This window comes from Botrytis byssoidea, assembly GCF_014898295.1.
Source record: "Botrytis byssoidea strain MUCL 94 chromosome Unknown BBYS_027, whole genome shotgun sequence".
Classification (NCBI taxonomy): Eukaryota; Fungi; Ascomycota; class Leotiomycetes; order Helotiales; family Sclerotiniaceae; genus Botrytis; species Botrytis byssoidea.
The window spans coordinates 433,111-458,930 of record NW_024065868.1 but is presented as its reverse complement, the minus strand read 5'-3'; the positions used below and the strand labels follow the sequence as shown (position 1 = coordinate 458,930).

The following is a 25,820-nucleotide window of genomic DNA, read 5'->3' as shown; positions in this document are numbered from 1 at the left end:
ACTATAACATCCAAGTCTTCCAAGTTCTGACCCTCCCTCGCAACACTTGAAACAAAAAAGCGATCAACCAATCCCATCACTGATGCCACTCAGCTATCTTGACCTCAATGGTTACCCTCAGACGTCATTAGACACCGATCAAGCAACCCCATTACAGTCGCCACCTATTCGGACATCGACGATAACTCTCAGACGTAATCCGAGATCTGTTAGGTGAGACATGAACTTGAAGGATGTATCGAGATGGAGACTGAGATAGAACTTGACTGAGTCTGCTTCAAGTTTGATATTCACGCCACTTCAAGGAAATCTTTGAGTGGGTTTATCGAGCACAGGTACTACATTACTTTACCACCAAGCCGTTCTAGCTATATGAGAGGGGATTGGTAGACTTGACTATTATTGATATATGAAACTGTACCAGACCTTGAATTTCTAGTTTCATGGCTATGCATTCTGGCAACTTACCTTCCTTCTCCAGCACAACGAGTCTCATTTTCAGATCTACTGCAGCATCCAGCCAGTAATTAGAATGACGCATGAAAGAAATGCAACAAAGTTTCCCCAATCCTGGCTCTGCAACCAGCTTGATCGTACTATTCTACGCAATGACACATTGCAAAAGATAATTCGCAAGATATCAAACCAAACTGAACTGGACAAGGCGTGCTAGGACCGCCATTCTTGATTCCCTGTCCCATATAACTACACTTAATTATTGATACTATCAACAAATTCCGTAAACTCCTTTGCCACAGATTCCGGCGCCTCAATAGCATGCCAATGGCCGACCCCTGGAAGAACCCTAACACATTTCTTCTGTGCACTCACACCCGCTTCATCATGAATCATCTTACACCCTTCATAAGACGCTGTCTTATCTTCACTTCCAGCCAGAACCATCATCGGTACGTCAATTTTAGCATAATTCGGTCTACTAGCCGAGGCAATAACTTCACATGATGATATGTAGCCCTGAGTACTAGTCCCGAGGATTAAACTTTTGATAAAAGCTTTCTGGGTAGACGAAGCTTGAGCACCCGTTGCAGCCTCTGGTATCAAATTGGCGAGCGGTTCAAGTCCATCTAGCATAATTAGTAACCTGGTTGAACCCCCAATTCCCAAACAAGAAAACTCTCATACCTTTACTAACCGTTTCAATCCTCTTCCCAAACACCTCCGTTAAAACTGGACTTGGAACCACAGGTCCTATCAAAACCAACCCCTCAACTCTTTGTGCGTATCTAATAGCAAGCTCACACGCAATAATCCCACCCATCGAGTGGCCCACCACCCAGACTTTTCCCTTAACTGCTGTTTCGGAAAGTGCATCGAGAAGTGCAATTGCATCATCGACAATCGACGCTACAGTTTGTGGCGAATTCGAATCGCCTAGAGAAGATAACCCGGATCCGGGTGTATCCAGAGCAATGCATGTTGAGACGCCAGAGAGGGAGGGAATAACAGTATGGTAGAAAGTAGACGAGGAACCGAGCCCGTGGATGAACAACGTGGTTACCGGCTTCTGGAGATTTTCAGTTTGCGGGGTGAGGGTGTAGAAGATTGATTTTTGGTTTAGGGTGATGAAGGGCATGATGGAGGTGCAGAATTGGATTTGGTTCAAATAATTCTTAAGATGTTTCTTTTTATTTGAATGAAGTTCTTTATTTCGTGCTGAACCGGAGTTCTTTCTATACCCATCTATAGCTTCAAGCGGATAGAGATGCGGCCCACATGTCGGGGAGATAGCCACACGTGATTTGAGAAGATATCTTGTTAGAAATCAACCTCGATGTACTCATAGTCTCGATCTGCTCTACTGTGCCGAAATGACAAGTAATTAAGAATCGTTTTCTCATTACATTTGACGTTCGAAATTTATAAACACGTGATAATGATAAGGTTACTTCATTTGCTATAAACGACCCTCTGCCTAGTATGCAATGACAGTTGTCTGATAAGAATACAAATCCACGCACTCTCACCTCTCGCGAGTCATTGAAGAAAACTAGACAGGTTGTCACTCTCATTCTTACTTCCATTCCCAATATACAAACTTGTTGGTTCACGACAAACGCACCGGACGTCCGTTGGGGTAGAACACTCTGCCTTGCACGGCACAGGATTCCACGTCTCCGTTTCCCATCCTAGCATTTTGAAGGAACGAAAGGGGAAATATACGATCGTTGCCTACAACTTTGTCGTATTTTGTAAGAAGACAACAAGGTGTACTAAGAATGTACCTGTGCCTGTCGGATAGCCGACCGGGTCGGATAATCTACCGCTCGTGTCATTATCCGCTTTGTATCAATTTCGTGCGGGAACTATCAGCCGATTTTGATTGGTGCAAGAAATTGATATGTATTGATATGTCAATGGGTCATTCTGATTTCATTCCAAGTGAAGAAAATTATATTGTAAAATTGTAATAAATAACAGAGAAAGAAATTTTAGTGTACAATTGTTGATACAAAGGGAATCCAAAATTATGTACCCATCGCAGGAGTCCCGCACATAGATGAATAATTTCCTCCAACGATACTAGCCATTTTGGTCCTTTTCAGGTCCTCAATCTTGACCTTATCTCTATATATGAAAGTTGAGGGATAGCGAGTTGGCAACTACCGAAAATTGTTAACAAAATAGTCAGAAAGGAAAGAGCCTGGCATACCTTGAGTAACATCTCTGCTTGACGAATTCCTAAATGTTCTGCAATATATTTCAGCCGTCCCCTTAGCCATAATCGTTGAGAACTAGTCGCAAAATCAGATGCAGCCGCTGCAAACACTGGCCATATAGCCCATACGCCCGTTACACCCTTCCCACTTATTTTGCTATTGTTTCCACAGGGAAAATATGAGCTCTCGGTTATGGGAAATTCGGTATCTGGGGCATTCCAGCCGAAGAAAAATGGAATGCTAGACACGATATCCTCAATTAATAGACTTGCTTGTCGCGAAACTTTGACACATTCCGGCGTGAGTTTGTAATCGAGGTCGGCAGTGATCCATGCAGTGCATCGTAAAATAGTGGTTAGGATGAATAATCTCGAGGTGCGTACAATATTGTGTGTAGTAGCCATCCACAGCTCGTCGTATACATCAATTCTTCCTGGATAACAAGCTGTGAATTCTAAGTCTTTTTCCACTGTATCATCAAGCCAAGCCGCAACTTTGGGTGTCCATTCTTCAGGAAGATTGGCGTACCAGTCGACGTATTCCTTTTCGATCCGTTCTGCTTTTTTCATGTGGTTGAGGACCTTCTCGATGTTTTCTGTGGTATGTCCTACAAGAGTGCAGATTCTGTGGGTTTCTGCCCGTAAGTCTGCAACCTTGAGATTGAGCACTGATACAGCATGTTGTACTCTATCCTCTGATGCAAAAGATGTCCACCAATCGATACCTTCGTTAACTTCCTTCGAACGGCTGATACACTCGACAGTCTACAAATAATTAGCTTCATTTGATTCTTTTGTATCAGAAATTTACCATATGCGTTCTGACTGCATCAAATAAAGAGCGTCCAATCTTTGTGTCAAGCTGACTTTTGCCTCGAGCTTTCACTAGTGCCACAGCTCCATTGATATGAGACTCCCATCCACTTAGGGACATGGAATGAGAGCTTATTTGCTGGTCTGAGAGTAAGCATTACGCATGAAAGAATACCAAGATCTAAAGTCATTTTACCTCATAGAAGGACAACAGGAACACCGCTGCCAAGGTTGCATCTTCCTTTGCTTTGTGTACATCTTGTAGATCGTTGTTGATTTGATTTAAAGCCGTCACATATTGCTTATCAGCTAGAGGTAGAAGCTTTCTAGCATTTGGCTGATTCGCAAAAGCCACAAGTGCTACAGCATTCAAAGCAAGCACAAGTGACGTTTCTCTTGAGCTGGCATATACGAGTGGTATGAGGAAATCCAGATTTCCTTTGGCCGTGTGTCCTCGTGGAAGAAGAACGAAATTAGATAAGAAAAAGCAGGCGGCTTGTTGATCGATTGGTGGCGAGAATTGACGAGGGATTACAGTTTTGGGTGACCAGGGCAGCTCACTCTCGATGTCTGAGACTGGTGATATTGGCATGCTTGGCTCCATTGAATCATAATTAGCGTGTGAAGATATATAGAATGAATTCCTGGTTGTATCGTTAATGGAATCAATAGTTCTGTAAATGATTCTGTTGTCCGAGGTATTCATTATCCTTTTCGTCGGTCGGTCATTTCTACTTTGGCCAAATTGGTAGCTATATGAGTCTACTGTGAAAGTTGGAGTATTAGCATCGAAAGAAGCTGAAGATTTTCGCTTGGTGGCTTTCGTTTGATCTCTAAGTTTGAGCTCGAACTCATCGCGATAGCCTGTTATTGTGATTAATAATGACAGATAGATTATGTGTAATGGAACAACACTATACCAGGACATTCTCGTTTTGACTTTTGACATCTCATGCACGAAGGCTTAGCCTCATCGCACTGAAATAATGATTAGAAACCAATGCTCCATACTATGATACTAAAGTGTCGAAAAGAGAAAACGTACCTTGATCCGCCTCGCTCTACATAAGTAGCATCCTTTCGATGGTTTTCCCGTGTTGACCATGACGAGATTGTCCAAAAAATTTGAACCTGGACTTGAAGAGCTATCAAAATTTCACCAGTCGCAATGATTCCCCTTTGCGGTGCAGATATGATGCGAGGTAATGACAGTTAGTTAATAAATAAGTTTGATGATTGTATTGCGAGCTGTTATGCTGCGACCGCCAAGAGTCTAACCCATTTTGATAGAATTACATCAATTGTTTCGCCCTATCCGTCAATGGAAGAAGTATGGCAGTTCTTCAAAGGATGGTTTTATAATCTGCCGCATAATCATCCAAGGTTATGGGTAGAAGATGACAGACGAGTATCAGTAAGGTGGTCACCATAAGCCAATCACACAAGATCTCAACCTCACATGAGACAGAAACGTAGTCCTCACAGACATCATCCAATGATAAAGTTAACCCTTATCTGTCTGAAGACTTGTTTCGAATCGTGAGATGTTTCAAATTTTGGCAATTTTTGCTCTCAACGCAGATGAAGACCAACGCCCGGACTTTTGTAGAACATTGGAACATCAATAGAACTTCTAGAATGGTGAAGGAGTTGACAATAATTGACTTTGAAGTAAAAATGATTCTTCTTCAACGCTTCAAACACCAGGGATATCTGGGCTCGTTGATGACGATGGCTTTGAAATCGTTGGAACTAAATATCACATGGACCCACAACTCCATTTGAAAGTCCCTGAAATGTGACAACTATGCCTTTAGAGGAACGCTCTTGAAGTGATCGGAATATTAAACGTCAATCCATCTCGCACGGGTTGTGAGTTAGGATGGAATAAGAACAGAACACACGTCGTCAATGCAGCCAGCCTTCTTGCTGCGTAGTCCTACTCGAGTAGTCCTAGATATATCTGAGCGCTTTAAAAACACGTGAAAATTGTTGAGCATTTCCTACAAGTTCTTCCCTGTTTCATATCTTTTGCTTAAAAGAATTGACGAAAACCATATTGAGGGAACGCCAAGATATCTGGAAGTAAGAACACGAAATTTGAATCATAATTTGATGTGTATTGGTGATTCATGATCATGTAGCAAGATACGCAAGTATTACGACATTGGGCATGATGAAGTTAAATTCATTGACATCCTTGGAGTTTTCAAACTCAAACTTTCATTGATCCTCTAAAAAGTAACATGATTCGAGCTACAATCATAGGTCGATTTAGTGCAGTCACGTGAATCTTGGCAGACTTTCCCCACTCTGAATCATGTTCCTCCTCGATGATTTGTTTACATTTTCTTGATATTCAAATCCAGTTTGCTGTTGACAATACTTAGGCAGAGCGTTGGTTGATGCCAATCGAGTTTCAACTATTCCCCAACGAGATTATTACATACCGCGATGGATGTTCCCTCCACTTCAGAGGTTTCAAGCACTCTATCTTCTTCAATTGTAGGTCAGGTAAATGTGACCAATGCTCGTCGAGCCCCGAAATCTCGACAGGGCTGTCAAAGATGCAAGACCAAACGTGTAAGATTCGCTTGTCAGGAACGTAATAACTTGAGTAATGACATGGAGGTAGTTGAAATGTGATGAGAAGAAGCCGCATTGCCTTCAATGCGTCAAAAGAAAAGCAGAGTGTTGCTATGCTTCACAGCGACTAGTTTGGTCGACAAAGCACGAGAAGATTCTTGTCGAAAATAATGATAGGCCGCTACCATCATCAGCGAAAGCTCTAAAGAGGCAGTTGGAGCTCGGTTCGAAATCTGCCGTTGACCAAATGCCCGGTGGAGGGGTGCCGGAATCCAACACAAAAGAAGATGATTCCGAAATTGTTGAACATGCCGAATCCTGTGAGAGAAGCCAAAATGGATCTGTACAAAGCCCTGAGACTAATGTTCGGAGATTGTCCACTCCAAATTTCACTGACAGTCTTTCCGCCATTCGGTATCAACTGAGCAACTCGACTGTACCTGAATTTCTCGTTCATCTTCCAACCATGCTTGTGGAATACTATTTTGGGTATATTTGTGTAATATTCTCCTCATTTGATGGCATTTTTAATCCGTTTCGGTCTACTGTCGGCCAACTCTGGGACGACTCAGCACCAATATACTACGCTATTCAGAGCATGGCTGCTGCTTATCTTTCACATGACTTCCCACGCATGTCCGTTGTCGGAGCTCAAATGCAACGAGAGACATTCAAGTGCTTATATCAATCGAATCGTGCTGGGGTTGAATCTCATGATAATATTGACAAGACTCTCTTGACCGTGCTTTTGGTTGGTCAAACTACAGCATGGCACAATCCTCGAGATTTAGGTCTAGCACATCTGAAGACAGCCAAGAGATTGTACAAGCAACGTCTATCACGACAAGGTGCAAATCCAGATAGCAAAGTGCGCCGACAAAATGAGTTTTTCCAGCAGTGTATTTTGTACTGGGATTTATTGGCTGGGTTTGTTGAAGATGAGGAAAATATCGCCATGCTAGAGGAGAACAGTACGCTAGTAGAAATCGCAACCGCTCCAAATACAGACCACCAGATATTTCCTCATCCCTGGACTGGAGTAGCGCCAAAGATTCAGCGATTATTCGCTCAGGTCGGAAGGCTGATTCGGTCTTATCGAAAGTCAACATTTAATCCAATTTCAAATATTCCTCTCAGTGATCCCTTCTTTGATTTCAATTCTATACCTCTTGAATCAACTGTCTTTGCTAGCATCGAGTGGGCTAACAGAGCACGGCATCTGGAAGAAAAACTACTGGCAGTAAATCTACCAACCGAAACAGAACTTGTCGATGCCGGTGACGAGAATACGCCCGTTAGGCAGTACATCTTGCTAGCAGAAGCATATCGATGTGCTGCTCTCCTGGAGATATATCGTGTATTTCCTTCAATCTATTTAAATCGACAGCCTGACTCTCAAGAGATATTATCCTTGCCAGTTTCGCATTCTGTCGAAGAATTTTTGATATCGCTTGCGCTACATGTAACATATCTTCTCGAGAAAATACCGTCAACATCTGGTACTCGATGTCTTCAGCCTATTGTTATGATTGTTGCGGCAAGTGAACTTAAATTCTCTACAGCATCAATGAACGCTTTTTCTATCGATACACCTTTCGGAGCAAACCAATTTGAGGGACCTGGTTACAGACATAGCTCCACCTTGAGTAGTGCAGCAATTTCCAGTAGCATCACTAATTTTGAAGTGGATATTGCGGCAGCTCGCCGGTTCATCATTACTCGCTTCCAAGAGTTCAAACTATCTTTACCTGCGAAGCCTATGACGAAAGCGTTAATACTTATAGAAGAGACATGGGCAAGGGCCGATATTGGACAAGAAGTATTCTGGAGTATGTTGCCTCACTTTGTCACAAATATCGTGAGAACCTCACCCTTAAAGTGTGTACTAACTCATGTTATGTGTAGTGGATGTGATGTCAGAAATGAACTTGGAATGCATATATGGCTAAATGCATATATGGCTAAATTAATTCATTCAAGTACTCTCACGCACTGAAATACGAGAACTGCATCAATCATCACAGGACCAAAATAATATTTAGCAATGTTATTATATTTTTCGTATGTTCTATATGTCCCCAGAATTTTATCGTCTATAAACCGGACGAGATACTCCTGCAAAGAACCGACAATTCATGATACATAACTCCGTCGACTTCAGATCCACGCGAATTTTTATTACTTTACTTTCCACCACCATTAAGTTGAAGAATTTGTCCTACATGATGTTAGTAACACGAATAATTCATTTTTTGATGAACCTTACCGTTGACCCATTCAGATTCAGGGCCTGCCAAGAATGATACAACTCTTCCAATATCTTGTGGGACACCGACACGTCCAAGTGAGCATACGGAAGCAAGTCCCTTATCAATGATATCTACATCCATGCCTTCAAATCCACCTGGAACGTAATGCCATGCATTTCTATTTCTATGTTAGCGTTGTTCCTTGACGCTAGGCTTTGGAAAAACTCACTGCTCGTACATATCGGTTTTGATTCCACCAGGAGCAATACCGTTGCATGTGATCTTCTTTTTACCACAGTCCTTGGCAAAAGATCTGACGAAACCTTCGACGGCTGCCTTACTTCCAGCGTACAAAGCATGGTTTGGTACACCAGACATATTGGCAGCGATAGAGGACATCAAAACAATTCTTCCGTATTCCTCGAGGTGGATAAGAGCTTGTTGAGCGACAAAGAATTGAGCTCTGGTGTTAAGGCCGAAAACTCTGTCGTAATCCTCTTCGGTAACATCTTCCTCTTCCTTGAAGATTTCGGTGCCCGAATTGCTCATAACAATATTGAGCTTACCGAAATGTGCCTTAGCCTCCTCGAACAAACGTCTGACTTCTGGGACCTTGGAGACATCGGCTTTGATAGCAAATCCCTTGCTACCGAGTGCCTCAATTTCCTTGACAACCTTTTCAGCTGGTCCGGCAGAGTTGGCATAATTGATAACAACACTTGCTCCACGTGCAGCAAGCTCAAGAGCGATACCTCGACCAATTCCACGACCGGAACCTGTTACGAGGGCGACCTTTCCCTCAAGAGTCTTGAATGGTGCTGGTGATACAGACATTATGTTTTTAGATGTTTAACGTAACGTAAGAATGGGTATATGATATGAAAGTACGAAAGGTGCAAGAAAGATTATACAGCAATATAAAGCGTGGAACGATAAATGAAGTTGCATGTTAAAATGGGCAATGAACATCTTATATCACTGGACAAACCCGGCCACGACAGCTCCTCGGACCTCTCGGTCTTCGGGCGTACATAAGAACGCGGCGAGGCTTTAGAGGCTTCCATTCTATCCATAGGCAGTGCTCGTGCAGTTTGAAATTCTTGTGTATACTGACACCCATGCAATTCCGATGCGATGAATTGCTGATGAGAATAAGAAAAGTACGAATTACAGATCATCACTATTACCCGATAAGGTATCAACCAAAGGCAGGGCCCAATAACTCGCGAACTCCAAACAATCATAACTCTACAATTCACAAATTCTCCAATTTATATCTATGATAATTGTTGATAATATGTTTCAACAATTCTCCTCACGGCAATGCACGGATTTTGGTAGTAGGATCAAGCGTAGTCCGCTCACTCACTAGGGTAGCCAGGTAAGCGAAGGCTTTGCAAGCTGAAGGTCTGATCATCTACCAATCATATGACGCATGGAGACTGGATCCTTTCTTGCTCGAGAAGTTCTATTCTACTTTTAGGTTTTTAATCATCTAATCTAAATCCCATTGAGTTTGGTGAACGAGAAATATTTCCCAATTAATACGAGAAATTGTCAAAGTTGTTGGGCGATACTATTACATGCATTGAGTGAGGGCCGCTTTGGCTAGGCTATTGACTACTATCTTTAGGGTTGAAACATCCCCACATTGAGGTCACTCCCCACCTGAACCCTTGTCTTTGGATCGACATTGATAACTTCATGATTCAGTTTGACAGATCTAACAGCAGAAAAGTAGCCATTCACCATGAAACAAGATCAAGAGCGATTGCGAGATGCAGCCAGAACACAACATGCAGTAACACGATCCCAGTAAAGTCCGGACTAATCTCATCGTCATCAGCTTCATCATCACCATCCCAGCCTTGGCTTACGGAGCTCCAGCCATTGTTGCGATGCGATGAGAAACAACAAATTCCTCTACAGTTCGCTTTAGTTGTCTCAGATCCGTCCAAAAACTGGAGGAAGTCCGAACAGTATTCGGTATTGACAGCATTCTAGCACACTATCACTAGGATATTGTCTATTGTATCCATTAGAAAAAAGGTACCGGGGGTCATGGCGTGCATATTCGTCCCGGAGGTTGTACAAGCAGCCGGACTCGGGCTCAGGAATTTCACCAAAGAGCGAGGCCGCGAAGAATCGAAGCGGCGCGAAGCTCAAGCTCAAGGTAGCTCAAGCTTGGATCGTTAGCTCTAGCAGTGTACATATATGATGTGGAAGTCGTCATTGTCCTTTCGATTTTTCTTTTGACATTCTATTCACACTCGTCTTCACATTTACATCGATTTCTATCTCTACAAACAACACATCCTCAATCAATATGGCTCAAGACAGAATTTCATTCGAGGGTAAGCATTTTATACTTTGTCTTCGGACAATAAGTTGATGATAAGGAATAATGCTAATAAGATATAGATTACCTCGACCTCACAGCATTAGTCTTCGACTGGGGTGACAGCTACGATGCAAAGGTAACCCAACCCCAAACTTCCCTCCCACCTAATTCTCCCACATCTCCTAATACTCCCACAGGACTGGAAAAGACTCGAATCCATCATCGCACCCGAGCTCCTTGTAGACTACACCACCATTGGCAAAGCCCGCTGGGATGCCATGCCCGCTTCCCAATTCATGGCCATGGTAACCGATGACGATTTCCTCGGCGATCCTTGCGTCAAGACTCAACATCTTCTCGGTGCCACCCGCTGGGAAAAAATTTCAGACGATTACGTTATTGGTCATCATCAATTGAGAGCTGGTCATCAAGTGTATAAAAATGCGGATTTGAAGGATATCAAGTTGAAGGGTCATAGTCATGCTACCAATGAACATTACTACAGGAAGGTTAATGGGGTTTGGAAATTCGCGGGATTGAAACCACTTGTGAGATGGAACGAGGGTGATGGAGAGAATGATTTCTTGAGGGTTTTCAAGGGAAGTTACAAAAAGTAAATTGGAAAGGTGATATCTAGTTAGGTTGGGTGTCTGGGTTATGAAAGGTCGCTTTGGAGTCTTCTAGGGATGATAGCTTTTTGGTGTTGATGAGGTCCATTTATCTATTCTTCTATCTGATTGTTCAATCTTTGAGTGAGAAGTTGTTTTTTTTTTTCAGATGACGAAGTTGTTATTCTGTACTGAGATTATCCATCGTTGGCCTGAGTTCTCAACCGGTTTTTGATTGCATATCGATGTTGAGGAGCTGTCAAGCAAAGATGTAAACCATTTTGCTCTATAATGATTTTTCTGCTGTTAATAATGGTTCTGTATAAGCTGTTCTAAGCTTTACTTCTTCCAAATATCTTATTGTACATCTTATCGTGTCAAATGCTCAAATCACAATATCATACCTTTCATTGATTCATCGATTCATCCATCGCATGTCCCACAACCATATAAAAAAACCTTCCCACCCCCAAATTGCATTACATTAATGGAATCAACACACTCAAAAAATATAGACTTGAAACCCCGCTCCTAAGCTTCTCATACCAGAAAGTCGAATTTATTACTCGTGATATCCTATCTGCTGCTTGATCATTCCATGTTATCTCATCAATATAAGATTCATCATTTTAATTATCGATGAAAAATTTATCTCATCATCTCATCATCCAACATCTATTGTTACACTATGCTATAACTATACCATATATATCATATCAATCTCATTCTCATCCCATCACACGTCCCATCCCATAAATCTCCACAACAACCTCAACCAAAGTTCCAAATCCTTTCCGAGAATCTCTCGAGCTCACAACTTCATGTCTTGAGAAGAAATGAAGAATGAGGTAACAAATAAGATTATGTATTGAGGTTTTCGATTGTGTTGTAAGAAGATATATTGTGGGGTGAAGTTTTATATTTATGTTATAATATCAAGGATTGAAGGTTCAGGGCTGAGGACTGAATGTTTTTGTGTTGCCGAGAGTAGTGTATTGGATATGGGGATATTTTATTATGGGAAGCTGTTATGGTCTTGTAATGTATTGAGATGAGAGCATTGGAGGCTTGAAATATTTGATGGGTTTGTACGGCACGCATCTATCTATCTACCTGTCTACCTATCTATGAACAGAAAAACATTTCTCCCGGATCAAATCCACTTACTCGAGAATCTATCCGCTGTGGAGGATGAGAGGAGAGAAGAGGGAAGGAATTTATTGTATATCATATGGGAGTATCAATGTTTTTTCAAGGGAATTGTTATTCTACATCTCAGTTTCCTATGTGATTTTCGATATAATACATATCATCTCCAGCTTCTTTATAGGTACCTAACAGGATAACAAAGGGAATATAACGCAGGAAGCGAGAAAAAAAAAACCCAGAGGGGGGTATAAGAAGCCCCTGCCCTCTGCTTATTCGAACCCTTTTCTTTTCTTTACGTGTAGAGAAGTTGCAGACAATCAAGCCTGAGGGACCAAGAAGTGATGTTGAGCTCAGTTATCTCTCCGAGAAGAAATACGGTAATTGAATGGAGGTTTTGGAAGATTATGTAGGTGTATAGGTACCTAGTAGTGTAAATGCTTTTGCGGTGGTAAGATTTGAAGACGGTGGTTCTTTTACAGAGCATACTTTTGATGGGTATTTATCATTGATATTATTTATATCGTTTATGCTGTTATCATCTCCTTTCCATCATCTATCATTTATCATCCCCAACCTACCTTATACCCATCGCAAGCTTGAATCTTCGTCTCATCTCAAGACTCTCGGGAGAATCAAGATATCACCTTGAAGAGAATTCCAACTGAGCAGCAAATTGTTGTACCTTTTTGTTCTGAGTTTAAGTCTTTAATACTGTCCTTGTGAGATTCTAGTGGGGGATTCTGCTAGGTGATTGCCCGGGGAGATTGTAGATGAATGAGTGAATTTAAGATACTCTGGCTTTTGATCCCCCTTTTACCTCCACTATCTCATATCTAGCACCTAGATATTTCCCTGATTTACATAGTGCTTTTTCATGCATACACTCAAGAGTTACAGCATCAAGAAGTGGATAAAAAAAAGAAGAAAAGAGAAGGAATTCACTCATTAGCCAGAGAAAGGACACAGAAAAACAATCAAGGGAGTGTAAATCATACCCCCTTCTCAAGACAAGAATCCATACCCGCAACAATCGAACATGGCAAGATCATCATGTGATTCCTTCAGTCGGAGGTGCCGCTGATTAGCAGATATGTCAATTATCAGTCAATTTGAATTCGACGAGTTGTCAAACCTCGTAGCTTGAGTGTGTATCTCACCATTTATGATGATCGAGTTTTAACGGCAACAGAAACAACTCATAACAAAAATACCCAAGACTCTTACCCACTAACACTAAAATTCACACTACATCACCACACCACCTCTTTCGCTCATAAAGGCTAACACCATCTCATTCCCCGCCCCAAACCTTCTCCACAAGTTCGTAAATTCGCAGAAACGCGTAAATTAAAGTACTGCCTCTCGAGTTTCTTTAGTATTATTGACTAACATCGAGCTAGACCTTAATGATAATATTAACATCATCATCAACATCCCCCCCCCCCCCCCCCCTTATAACCCGATTAAAACAGCGATATCCAGACCCAAGCTCATTCCATCTGGTCCTAGGTGGAAATAGTCATACACAGGTTGATTTCAGCCAGACCCAGCCGGAAATCGCCACGCACAGGTGGAATTCAGCGAGATCTGGGCGGAAACAGCGAAACGCACGCCAATTTCAAGGAGATGTACCCCCTCTCCCCTTTCTCGCCACTTTCGAAGAGACCCAGGCATTTCAGCGAAGTCCAGACAAAAATAGCCACGCAAAGGTTGAATTCAGCGGGATCTGCTTCATTTCAAAGGTGATATATCCCCTCTACCCCATTTGCTGCCACTTTCTGCGAGACCCAGGCGGAAACCAGCGAGACCCACGCCCGTTCCAACAATATCTCCTCCATTTTCAAGAAATCTCCCCCTTCCCATCACTTTCAAAACCACTTCTGGCGAGACCCAGGCACATTTCCATAGGACGCTGGCTGATTTCGACGAGATCATTAATTTTTTATCGATATCCAGCCAGAAAACAGCCTCACACAGATTGAATTCGAAGTGATCTTCTTCATTTAGAAAAAGATTTACCCCCTCTCTTCCCTTTCTCGCCACCTTCAGCGATACCCATGCTCATTCCACCAGGTCCTAGTCTCAGGCAAAAACAGCCACACACAGCTTGAATTCAGGCTGATTTTAACAATTCCCAGGCGGAAAACAACCACACACAGCTTGAAATCAACGAGACCTCCGCTGTTCCTAAGAGACCCCTCCTCCCAAAACGCACGCCCACTCCACCAAACCCCGACCAGAAAACCTCCACACACAGCTTAAATCCAACACGATCTCTCTCCTCCATAGATTTCCAAGGAGATCCACCCCCTTTCCCCCTCTTTCCCCTCTCTCCCCCTCTCCCCCTCTCCCCTTCCTCGCCACTTTCGAAGAGACCCAAGCTGATTTCTCCCCACTTCCGCAGAAGACCCAGGCCAATTTCAGCAATTCTCAAAGCAAATCCCTCACCCTTCAAATCTACAGATAGATATGCAACAAAACTCCCCACCAAATTCTCTCCTCCCTCACCTGTCTCTACCATTGGTTCACTTCCAATTTTTTATCTTTCTGTTGCATATCTATCTAAAAACGCAGCGAGCTCGCTGTTTTTACCCGACGCTCTCGGAACAGTTGATTTCCACTCCACCATGAATTTTCTGCCTTCTTCCCTTTGAAATCTTCATTTCCGGCTTGAACTTCCGCCCTGAAATTAAATTTCTGGCAAATGTTTAGTACTCCTTCGCACGAGCGTGTATATGCATTCTGCCTACCCAAAGATAGTTTTTTTGATTTCGAAGCTTTCTTCTAATTCAATTTTACCTGATAAGTTATAAGACAGATATACATATTCATCGAATGGCAACTGTCCCATAACTCACAGCCCATGCTCCACAAACCACTACATCCCAACTCCAACTCTAAGACCCTCACCAATCAAATTAAGTTCCTTTCCAAATCCTCTCTCAATTTTGTGAACCATCGCATCTTCTTCACCATAAACCCCTCAAAAAACCTCTCAATTTCACCATCATCCTCCAACCCCCCGATCCAACTAACATAATGATCCGGTCTCACCAGTACCAAACAACCCCTCTTTTTATCCACTCCGTAGCCTTCATACGCCTTTCCATACCCTTCATGATACGAAAGATCATCCACATAGACTTTGTCATAATCATAACCATCCCTGTTACTCAAAGGATGGAAGATCTCTGGGAGATCTAGAAGTTCGATTTGTATTCGTGGTGCGCTGTGGATCATCAGGATTTCGATAGCCGAGTCAGTTCCATCAGTTCCTAATAGATATTTCCCCACGAGAGTTTTTAATCCTCCACTTAGATTTTGTATTCGTAACATTTGAATCTTGTTTAATATATCCCCGGCGAAAACAACAATTCTCCAGCGTCCATCACTTTTTAAAAGCTCTTGAAAATGCCAAGGTCTCGCATCTGATTGATTGAGGACTTTGAAACTGGGCATTCGCATTCCGATTCGGATATTAGTGGCCAAGTGGTGTTTTCCTATAATTCTCGCGTTAACGTTCTGAGCGACTCCGATCTCACAACCCTGTGCTGCAGCATCATCATCTTTGGCAACAATGATACTAGCACCGTAATTGACAGATACACCACTAGCAAATAAATTCCCCTTTTCGAAAACCTCTTTAAATTCTTCCATACTGATCCCCTCTTCATCCATAATATCTTTTGCTGGACGACCAGAAAACAATCGAGAAAATTTATGGTCAAAGGTGATCAGTTCTTGAGCAACAGCGCGGCGTTCAGATTCGTACGTTTTCAAGATGGATCGATTAGCAGTTCCATTAAGAACGGCAGCTATTTTCCACCCCAAGTTGAATGTATCCTGCATACTAACATTCATTCCTTGTCCAGCTTTAGGAGAATGAGTGTGTACTGCATCGCCAGCCAGAAACATACGATCGTATTGAGAAAATTTCGAGGCAACTCGCTGGCCAATTTGATAAGCCGTCCACCAGTCACAGTGTTCGTAATCTATTTTGTAAGGTGCCATTATTCTTTGAGCAGAATCCAAAATCATTTTGGGATTGATGGACCATCGATCTATCTCTGATCCAATTGCCGTTGTAGTGATCTGTATGTAGAGTCTGACGAGCTTATTTTCTCTTGGAATAACCATCATACTACCTGATTTCGAAGAATGAATTGCACATCTCATTCGAATATCTGGAAAGTTTGTAATGGGAATAATATCAAGTACACCCCAAATGAGATCAGTTTGTTCACCTTCGAGTTGAATTCCCAATTGTCTTCGTGTCCAAGAATGTGCACCATCACATCCTATCAGATATTTTGCTTTGACTGTCTCATTTATCACTGTTAGTTCATTTTCATGTGCGTCACTCAAAACTTCATCGGTATCATCATCGGCAGCTATGTTACTTCGGAAGAGACCATCGGAAGTTGCTGCTCCATCTAGTGTTGCTTGACTCTGCCTGGGGTTAGCTTGATCATCGGTGAGATGTTGTAAAACGACTTCAATTGGATATTCATTTGGATCTTCCGCTTTTGTTTCGTCAAATGCTAGTGTGTATGGAAATATCCCACGTTCAACTTTGATGTTACTATGTTCTTCGAGAGAATCGAGAAAGAATTGTTCTATACGACCTTAAAAGAGACATCTATATTAGTTTACTTGTTGCTGCCATGGAATAGTCTGTTGTACATACCTTGATGCAAAACAACCTGTTGAAACCGACTAATACCAGGAATAGTATCTGGAATTCTATCCGATCTTCTCAACACTCCTGCAGAGTCTGGATTCCAGAGACAAATCTCAAGCATATGATTGCTTTCCTTCCATACTCTATCTGCAAAGCCAAACGAATCAAGAATTTCCAAGGTACGGCATTGGAGTCCATCAGCTTGACTGGAACAAACTTATGTTAGTCCATGGGTTTGGTGAATCTTAGGATTCTTCGATAATCCATACCCGGTAAAGATTTTGGTGCCTCTCTTGTCAATAATTCGAGCATGGATTCCACAACGAGCCATCCATGTTGCTGCCATAAGGCCAGCGGGACCAGCTCCAATGATGAGAACATCCACTTTCGAGAAAGTTTCCCGAGTCAAATCCATTGTTTCGTATACCCACGTAGATCTTTCTTGATCGCCTCGGAATGAGAAAGTCTCACAGACAGAAAATATGGAAGTGTAGTGAAGATATATCGTAAAAAAGCTTAAACCTTTGGTCAACTGAAGTATTAGAAAGGGAAGTAAGTAATGATTCACGGAGTTTCCTCGATAGTTTAACTTGAAGCTGTTCTTTCAACTCCAGCTTGATGCGGGGTTACATATGAGGACCACAAATGGCATACGAAGGGTAGCATTCTTTGCAATCCTGGTGATGCAGATGACGATAAAGCCACGGCTTACTTGTATTTGAAAGGGAAGTCGTTACTGGCCAGAGAAGGAAGTGACATTGCCATTGCGCAGACAAGCGTGTGTATAATCTTGGTCTTTCTGTTTTCAACTACCTATTGTCCTACCCAGGGCTTAGAAGAATGATTGTATCGCGTTGAGACTTTCAGACGATCGAAACAAGTGCAGACAGAGCAATTGACATAACATTGCATGTTGTTTTGACACCGATTGGTTGTAACTCTCCTCTCCATACCGTGGGATTGCGGAATCAAAGCGTCTGTTCACTACCGGCACATGAAATCATTGCGGGGTTCATCATCGGGGAGGTAACGAGATTTCCGAGAAATCCGTCCCTGGTTAGCTCACAAATACCAAGCTTCCGATTGGTTCCAGTCACTCATCTTCGGATCCCACCAAGTTCCCTTACCTAAGCTCCCCTTCACATCCCAAGCTTCATCTACTGATTCATTCCGTCGACACCGAAAATCCATTCATACTGTGGGGTGTTGCAGGGTCCAAGACTTAACAATTGTAACATGTAGGTTTGATTGCCTCATCAATTGTAAGCCATTAGAAATATTGCGCGTTATGTGGACCGAGAAGTTGTGCTTTTCGTGGACAATTGATCCCAAGCCGCCATGATCCGTCGAAAGTGCAGTACCCTTCCGACGGATATATATTTCAATGTCGTCCAACACTTGATTCCATGAATTGATCGATATATCGTCATCATTTCTTCTTTCTCTTTCTCTCACTCTTACCTATTCATATATCCAAAATGGCCAGCGCAACAGCAAATACCAATGGTACTGCCTCACATAAATTCGATCCAAACTTCACACAAAATGTCATTGAGGCAATGGGACCCAAGACTAGCCCTCGCATGAGAGAAGTTATGAGTTGTCTCATCAAACATGTTCACGACTTTGCGCGAGAAGTCGAACTTACAGTTGACGAATGGATGTTGGGAGTTGAGCTTCTCAATGAAGCGGGGAAGATGAGCGACAATAAGAGAAATGAGGGACAATTAGTTTGCGACGTCATTGGCTTAGAATCGTATGGTTCCATTCCCTCAAGAGTATCGCTCTGTATCTCTAACATACAAATTCTACAGACTCGTGGACGAGATCACATACAAAAAAGCTGCAGATGCAGTTGATGCTCCCACCGCAAGTGCGATTCTTGGACCATTCTTCCGACACGATGCTCCAGTCTTAGAAAACGAATCTTCGATTATTCAAACGGCAGTGGATGATGGAGAGATAGTATATATGCATGGAACAGTCACAGATCACAAGACCAAAAAACCTATAGTTGGAGCTACTGTAGATGCATGGCAAGCATCAACAAACGGGTTATATGAACAACAAGATGATGAACAAGCGGAACATAATTTGAGAGGAAAGTTCAAGACTGATGAGAATGGACATTATGGATTTTATTGCTTAAAGCCAACTCCATATCCCGTCCCATTTGATGGTATGTCATTTGTCATTTTTGAAGAGGTAAAGCTAATCATTCCAAGGTCCTGCTGGTAAAATCCTACAACTATTAGACAGACATCCATTCCGACCTGCACATATCCATTTGATTGTAAGTTCCCGCTCCCACCTTGAATTAACATGTCCCTCGACTAACATACAATTCCCAGGTCCAACACGAAAATTACAAACCCCTCACAACCCAAATCTTCAATTCCAAAGACGAATATCTTCAAAACGACTCCGTCTTTGCCGTGAAAGATTCCCTCATCGTCGATTTCGTCCCGTTGAAGGGTAATCCCAAAGCATCTCTCGAACTCAATTATCCCGTGCTTCTCGCTCCTCAAACCGGAGCATAGAAAATCGTCTCGTCTATTGTCGGAGTGTAGGAGTACCATGAAATTAATTTCCCCTGTCAGAATCATTTCCAAATAAATAAATAAATAAATACAATATTGGAATTCCAGAACGTCGGATATTTCTCTCTCTCTCGAATTGAAAGATTGTGGATAACATGTTTAGTAATTCATACAAACGAATACTAACGAATAAATAAATTCAAGATTCCATATACCCATACCCATGGCCATTGCCATTCCCATTCTCAAAATTGGGTTTGATTTGATGGGATTCTGATGGGATTCTGATGCGAGATATGTAGCAATGATTCAGGAACAGTATAGGAATGATATAACATTGGATTTTGGATAGAACGAAATGGGGTATGATATCAATTAATCAATCAAATGTGCATTTTTAGATCTACAAATATAAATATAAATCCCCATCTCATCCCACCCTTCTCATCCCACCTCACCCCAACGCACCTCACTTCTCCCCCGCCCCCCACCTCCCCAACACCCCCACGACGCCCTCCCCCCCAGCAACCACACACCACTCCCCCCCTCTACTCCACGCACAGCCTCTGCCCATAAAGCTCCAGCCAGAGAGCGTCTCGACCTTATGCGGCAGCAACCTCTTCAACGGATACGCTTGACGAATATCATATTTCTGATTCCACAATTTAATATCCATTCTGGTTGTGGGGATTTTTTCCACCACTATATTTGCGCCTTCGCCTGCAGCTACACTTTCTAATTTCCATGCGTGGAGAGAAGGGTGAGAGGCGATATTTGAATGTGAGGATGGACCTGAGCCGCTTGTAGCGGTGGTGGTGGAGCTTGCGGGACTTGCGTCACGTACTCTATCGGTGACGCTTTTGAAGCCTCCTCCTCTTTTACCTCTGGTGCGGAAAGGGGTTAAGAATGCGGGACGTTTCATTTTGCTTTGGAGTTGGTCTTCGGAAGTGGGTGTTTGCTGACCGGATGTTAGGCCTAAATTTAATGAAAAAGAAGGTCCTTGTGATTCAGGTTCATGTTTAGAGGTAAAGTGCGGGGGTAAAGAGCGTAAGTATTTGTTATAAGCGACGAGACGATTGAGATCCCAGAAGTAAACTTTGGATCCAAGAGCAGGGATTGCGAGTATAGAATGAGATATTTGAGGAAGGCCAGTGTTTGGATCCAAATTTTGATCGGGAACGATGGATGTAGATGGATTTGAAAGTGGAATGCCTTCAAAAAGCGAGAAGCGAATCCAAGCAGTTTCTGTTCCTGGAGTAGAAAATCTAGTTGAAATCAGTCCAGGTTTGGTGAAATTGAAAATATGATTGTAGCGATAGAAATAGAAATGGAACGATGTAAATCTAAGGGAGCATGCATTCCCTTGGATGACGCTCCGCTGGCCCTCCAGGGGCCACTGCCGTGGAGGCAGACTATTCAGAGAGAAAATATTCTTCTTGATAATACATAATCATGTCCATCTGAACACTATTTTAACGATCAATGTAGCTTCCACGCTCAAAACTTCGAGCGTAGCGAGCTGAGGGGGTTTGGGGGTTTGGGAGCTTGCCCCCGTAATATATCAAGAACAAGACCAGCAGCATAAGATTGATACTAGTACCATGGTAAAATTAGATCGGAATGGAAAGAGAGATTACTTCTGTTCATCGTGCATCGAATAAATACCACCGGATTGAAACAAAATCACAAGTCTTCTATCGGACGGGAAATACAAAAAAATGAGAAACAAAAAGAAGGGGAAAATAATACATACTCAATCAATCTAACGTAAGGATCGTTCTTCGTCGGATCCGTAAAACATGTCAAAGTTGCACTTCCATTAGCAGCCTCATGTTGAGTTGGTGCTTCATCTTGACTTGGAGGTCGGCCTTCAGAATCAAATCCTGTGATATCCCAAAGTACTATACAGTCCTCACATGCTGACCGAGAGAGAATAGAATCATCGTGAAATTGAACGCTTGGGTGGAGAATGTCAGTAAAGATTTTCAATCGTGGCCTGAGGTAAGGAAGGGGCAGAGAGGAATTGAATATGGTGATGATGGAGATATGAGGAACTACCAATCGACTGCACTAGTATGAATTTCAGATGTCGAGAAATGTGGAAATTGAATTTCTGTTGCTTTATTTGTTGCAGTATTTTCATCTGGAAAGATAGGTAATGTCCACTACATCATGTTAAAAATCGTCGTTTTCTCCCCAGAATATAAATACTAACAAGACATATCATGTAATCTTCGCCCCCGGACAATAAATATCGACCAGAACGATGAAAAGCCTTTTGTGAATTAGTGATCTGAGATGATTTTATGAATGATATAGACGTACAATCGTCAGAATGGTTGTTCTATGGCCACCTGATAATATCGCCGCACAAGGGTGTTCCTCGTTGTTTTGATCTAAACTCCAGATTCGAATTGTAGTATCTTTGGAACAAGATGCTAATATATGAGGATCAGTTGGAGAGATTAACAATTCATTGATTGCCTGTCACTGATCAGTCTTTACAGTTCTACTTTACGATGACTTGGTAATCATACTCCTCCGTGTCCTACAAGTACCTAATCATAATTAGTATCCGGTACACGAAGATATCACCAATGTCACTCACCCTAATAAGTTTGCCCGAGAGTACATCCCAAATCTTGATTTTGGCATTGAGTCCTGCTACACAAAGGAGAGGCTTCGCTAAATCTTTTGTCCAACAACATGCGTAAAGTTCTGTATCTGGCTAAAGATCTCGTATCAATGATCAACCATAATGGCTATTCAAATCAACTACTTACCTCCTCGTCGATAATTAATCGTACAATCTCGATTCCTTTTTTATCAGTAGGAGGCCTACATATTAGAATCTACGATTAGTTTAGTAATGTAGTTGTGGTAATCAAAAGGAGAGGAAAAACCTACATGTCTCCCACCTACCACAGCATACATGGGATCGACACCAGGTTTAGTGTATGGATAAAACTTGACTGTCCAAAATTCATTGTTTTCGACTGTTGGAGCATTTTTACGTTTTTCTGCAACTTGTCAGGCCATGATTAGGTATGAGGGGATACCGAAACGGGTAATCACATACCGGTAGGAAGACTCTAAAGAATGATACATCCAGTTAGATATTGGTTTTCTCCCACTCACCGAGGGATCTTCCTTGATGCGCGTTGAAGAAAATGTTGCTGGAAGCATATCCAATTCTCACCGACATGCTTCAAGAAACACCCGTAGCTGCATGTTTGGAGATGTACGAACTTACCGTGAATTGATGAGCCTCTTTTAATTTCGGCAATTCCCATTCACCATGTCCATGTTTCCAGCTCATGATTGCAGATTGAGTCAGAGTAAATAGGGACTTGATTGGCTATTGGGAGATTTTGAATGGAGTTCAATGCGGGTTGAAATGTGATAGGCGTTGCAGGATGCAATGTCGGAGGGCTCCAAGTCTCGGAGTTGATACTACAAAGAATATTCTTGATCTCGATTCTGTAGTACTTGATTCAAAATACGGACCGATGTCTTCTTTGAGTATGAAAATGGAACCCGAGATGAGATGAAGCGGATGCACTTGCTGTCAATCAATATCCTGACCAAGAAGTTGTTTCCACCGACTTGCAGTAATGGATTCCGAGAACGGGTTTGATAGAAGTTTTCATCGAGATTTGAGTTGAATCTGGAGTAGTGAAAATTATTAGTCCACGTGATTATGGGGATGGATGTTTATTATTTGGTGTTTGGTGTTTGGTGTTTGGTGTTTGGTGTTTGGTGTTTGGTATTTGGTGTTTGGTGGTGTTTCGTTTCACCACACCAGCCATGCTTTGAGAATACAGACAGACGGGTTCGAATGTTCCAAAGGCGTTCACGGGTAATCATTCCAGCCCGTTATAATTCATTCGGTCAAGAAAAAAGCAAAAAGAAAAGTATAATAAGCCTTGCACACATATTGATTGTGTAACTTTTGATAACCTCTCAACCTACCAAAATTACGGAAGAGGTTTATCTAGGTAGGAATGAAGGTATGTAGGTATTCAATGCTTTGATAGTGGAATATCAATCCAAGGCATAGTGCAGCGGAAGATTAATTTTTTTTGGATATCAGCATTGACTTTGCTTACCTCTTTCCAATATGTGGTTGAAATTGATTGAATGTCAAGATTAAAGTTATCGCGTCTTTGCTCTCAAGACTTGGTTATCATTCATGCCATAAGTAAGGTAAGGTGATGGATTCAAGTTCCGAAGTATCTTTCTTATCTTTGATCTTTCTTCTACTTTGACTTATCGTGGGGGTATCTGAATGTCTGGGTGTCTGGGTATTCAGATAACGTGTTGATTAAGTAAGGAGGTAGGTAGTGAGTAACGAACGGTATTGAAGGGTTCAATGATTCGGAGAGTTTTGGTGGGTGTTGTTGTTGTTGTTGTTGTTGTTGGTGGTGGTTGAGGCGGCGAGAAGGGTTGTGAGGGAAGTGAGTGATAGAAGTTTTGGTGATCATTTCTTTTAGGTTTAGTGTAATATGCCACAAGCATAATACGGAATGATATAGACAAGCAGCGAATTACAACATAGCTTGGGTATAATTAAGGAGATGTTATATACCTAGATAGGTAATCAAAATATAACAATTATAGAAACGTAAACTAATTCAAGGGATTGTCCAATCATCATCGGTTACAGCTGCATACATATATACATAGGTAGCTGGAGGTACCTAGTAGTTATAAGTTGAAATCTTCCTTTGGCTTCATTTTTGATTCAAGAGACAACAGAACTATATATCTATATTCCTATTTACTATTTACCATCTACTATCTGTTATCTACTCATTACTCTCTACTCTTGACTATTTATTATCTACTATCTACTACCTAGGTACTTCTCAGCTATCCATCTACTACCCATTGCTGTTGTTTATTATATTCAAATTCTTACCTATGTTAGGTTACGCAAGCTGCTGAAATGTTTCATCAAAACCCTCCCGTCATTACTACCTAAGCTTCCGAAGTGAGGACTGTATCGGTCCTGATTCAGTATTGCTTTTGTGAAAGCCACAACCACCACTTGTTAACGTTACATACCTAGGTATTCGTCAAAGCTACCTAGAATTCCCCAAGACATTTTGCCTTCATGATATCATTCCATGTGACGAGCAATTCAAGAATACGAACACGAAAGAAAGAAAGGAAAGAGAAGGAAGGCAAAAAGTAGTTGATTCGAGTGTGTTCCTATTTCACTGTGCTGTATATACAGCTGGGTAGCAATAGGGATCTTACTTCTGCTTGTCTATACCTACCTACCTACCTACCTACCTACCTACCTATGTACTCTCGGACTTTCTGTGCCTCCCGAATATATCCGATTTTCTATCTCCCTTATCCCGTAAGTGAGAGTCCATCCATATGACTTACCGTATCGTAGAACTTACACAGGAGACCAATTCCTCGTGATTCCATGCTCATCATTCTCTTAGTGATAGGTGTTATTGCATAGCGGGTGTTACCTGATGGTTCCCGTAAGCTGTCTTGTCATGTACTTGCTCTCCTTCGCCAGCGCCCCTTAATATATTCCATCCTGATATCTTGGAGAATGCATTAATCATGCAACAAGTGACCACACGGGGAAAGAATGGATGATCCGACATGCTTGGATCATACAATTGAGGCAGAGACAAAGCTGAGAAACGTATGGCCTTTTCAATGTGTGGAGAGCCAAAGAGAATGAATTGACTTTCCCCAAGACGACCCTTTTCAACGGGGATCCTGCAGACATTCCTCACATTTCTTGGGTCAATTTAACCAGTAGAGATACAATAGATATGATATATAAAATACCCAGTACCTTGTAGATAGGTAGGATTTATCCTCTCCAGCCTGGTCATAACCAAGCACTTTTCGAGGCTAAAGCCCTGAACTGCAGTAAGAAGTATATGGCATGGAGTAACATGGTCTAGAATGTCTATCTATCTAGATCAGTCATCAACCGATATTTGTTTTTCACAAGAATACCGGGTAGTAAGGTTACATGACGCTCCGCTGGCCCTCTGGGGGCCATTGCCATGGAGGCCGAGTATCTGAATTGGATTGGAGATATCAAATATGGCGACAAGTCCACGGAAAGAGTAATAGATAGTCATCACCATCGAGCTGAAGTCATCGAATGGGCAAGGGAAAGATAGATATCAATAAAT

General features: G+C 42.0%; 9 protein-coding genes across 9 annotated transcripts; 4 read left to right on the top strand and 5 right to left on the bottom strand.

Annotated features, from left to right (window-relative positions):
* Window positions 1-468: 468 nt before the first annotated feature.
* EAE97_010428 (uncharacterized protein) lies at window positions 469-1,594 on the bottom strand (the record flags this gene model as incomplete). Its single annotated transcript, XM_038880943.1, has 2 exons — window positions 469-1,085; window positions 1,144-1,594. 2 exons carry the CDS (start codon window positions 1,592-1,594, stop codon window positions 712-714), a joined length of 825 nt encoding a protein of 274 aa, XP_038728337.1. The 3' UTR covers window positions 469-711.
* An 892-nt stretch (window positions 1,595-2,486) lies between these two features.
* On the bottom strand, window positions 2,487-4,595 carry EAE97_010427 (uncharacterized protein; the record flags this gene model as incomplete). The annotated part of the gene is made up of 6 exons (XM_038880942.1): window positions 2,487-2,621; window positions 2,672-3,442; window positions 3,489-3,629; window positions 3,687-4,354; window positions 4,411-4,468; window positions 4,536-4,595. The coding sequence occupies 6 exons, from the start codon at window positions 4,593-4,595 to the stop codon at window positions 2,487-2,489; spliced, it is 1,833 nt and encodes a 610-aa protein (XP_038728336.1).
* Window positions 4,596-5,944: 1,349 nt separating this feature from the next.
* On the top strand, window positions 5,945-8,025 carry EAE97_010426 (uncharacterized protein; the record flags this gene model as incomplete). The annotated part of the gene is made up of 3 exons (XM_038880941.1): window positions 5,945-6,073; window positions 6,126-7,905; window positions 7,982-8,025. The coding sequence occupies 3 exons, from the start codon at window positions 5,945-5,947 to the stop codon at window positions 8,023-8,025; spliced, it is 1,953 nt and encodes a 650-aa protein (XP_038728335.1).
* A 234-nt stretch (window positions 8,026-8,259) lies between these two features.
* On the bottom strand, window positions 8,260-9,159 carry EAE97_010425 (uncharacterized protein; the record flags this gene model as incomplete). Its single annotated transcript, XM_038880940.1, has 3 exons — window positions 8,260-8,294; window positions 8,343-8,503; window positions 8,555-9,159. The coding sequence occupies 3 exons, from the start codon at window positions 9,157-9,159 to the stop codon at window positions 8,260-8,262; spliced, it is 801 nt and encodes a 266-aa protein (XP_038728334.1).
* Window positions 9,160-10,075: 916 nt separating this feature from the next.
* EAE97_010424 (uncharacterized protein) lies at window positions 10,076-10,521 on the top strand (the record flags this gene model as incomplete). The annotated part of the gene is made up of 3 exons (XM_038880939.1): window positions 10,076-10,126; window positions 10,192-10,311; window positions 10,375-10,521. The coding sequence occupies 3 exons, from the start codon at window positions 10,076-10,078 to the stop codon at window positions 10,519-10,521; spliced, it is 318 nt and encodes a 105-aa protein (XP_038728333.1).
* Window positions 10,522-10,651: 130 nt separating this feature from the next.
* EAE97_010423 (uncharacterized protein) lies at window positions 10,652-11,752 on the top strand (the record flags this gene model as incomplete). Its single annotated transcript, XM_038880938.1, has 3 exons — window positions 10,652-10,679; window positions 10,747-10,802; window positions 10,864-11,752. The coding sequence occupies 3 exons, from the start codon at window positions 10,652-10,654 to the stop codon at window positions 11,281-11,283; spliced, it is 504 nt and encodes a 167-aa protein (XP_038728332.1). The 3' UTR covers window positions 11,284-11,752.
* A 3,584-nt stretch (window positions 11,753-15,336) lies between these two features.
* On the bottom strand, window positions 15,337-17,519 carry EAE97_010422 (uncharacterized protein; the record flags this gene model as incomplete). The annotated part of the gene is made up of 3 exons (XM_038880937.1): window positions 15,337-17,048; window positions 17,111-17,310; window positions 17,374-17,519. 3 exons carry the CDS (start codon window positions 17,517-17,519, stop codon window positions 15,337-15,339), a joined length of 2,058 nt encoding a protein of 685 aa, XP_038728331.1.
* A 1,063-nt stretch (window positions 17,520-18,582) lies between these two features.
* Window positions 18,583-19,644, top strand: EAE97_010421 (uncharacterized protein; the record flags this gene model as incomplete). The annotated part of the gene is made up of 4 exons (XM_038880936.1): window positions 18,583-18,860; window positions 18,919-19,283; window positions 19,330-19,397; window positions 19,456-19,644. The coding sequence occupies 4 exons, from the start codon at window positions 18,583-18,585 to the stop codon at window positions 19,642-19,644; spliced, it is 900 nt and encodes a 299-aa protein (XP_038728330.1).
* A 469-nt stretch (window positions 19,645-20,113) lies between these two features.
* On the bottom strand, window positions 20,114-22,963 carry EAE97_010420 (uncharacterized protein; the record flags this gene model as incomplete). The annotated part of the gene is made up of 11 exons (XM_038880935.1): window positions 20,114-20,909; window positions 21,398-21,601; window positions 21,703-21,809; window positions 21,860-21,919; window positions 21,970-22,128; window positions 22,182-22,202; window positions 22,253-22,372; window positions 22,428-22,496; window positions 22,552-22,664; window positions 22,724-22,736; window positions 22,898-22,963. 11 exons carry the CDS (start codon window positions 22,961-22,963, stop codon window positions 20,114-20,116), a joined length of 1,728 nt encoding a protein of 575 aa, XP_038728329.1.
* Between the last annotated feature and the right edge of the window lie 2,857 nt (window positions 22,964-25,820).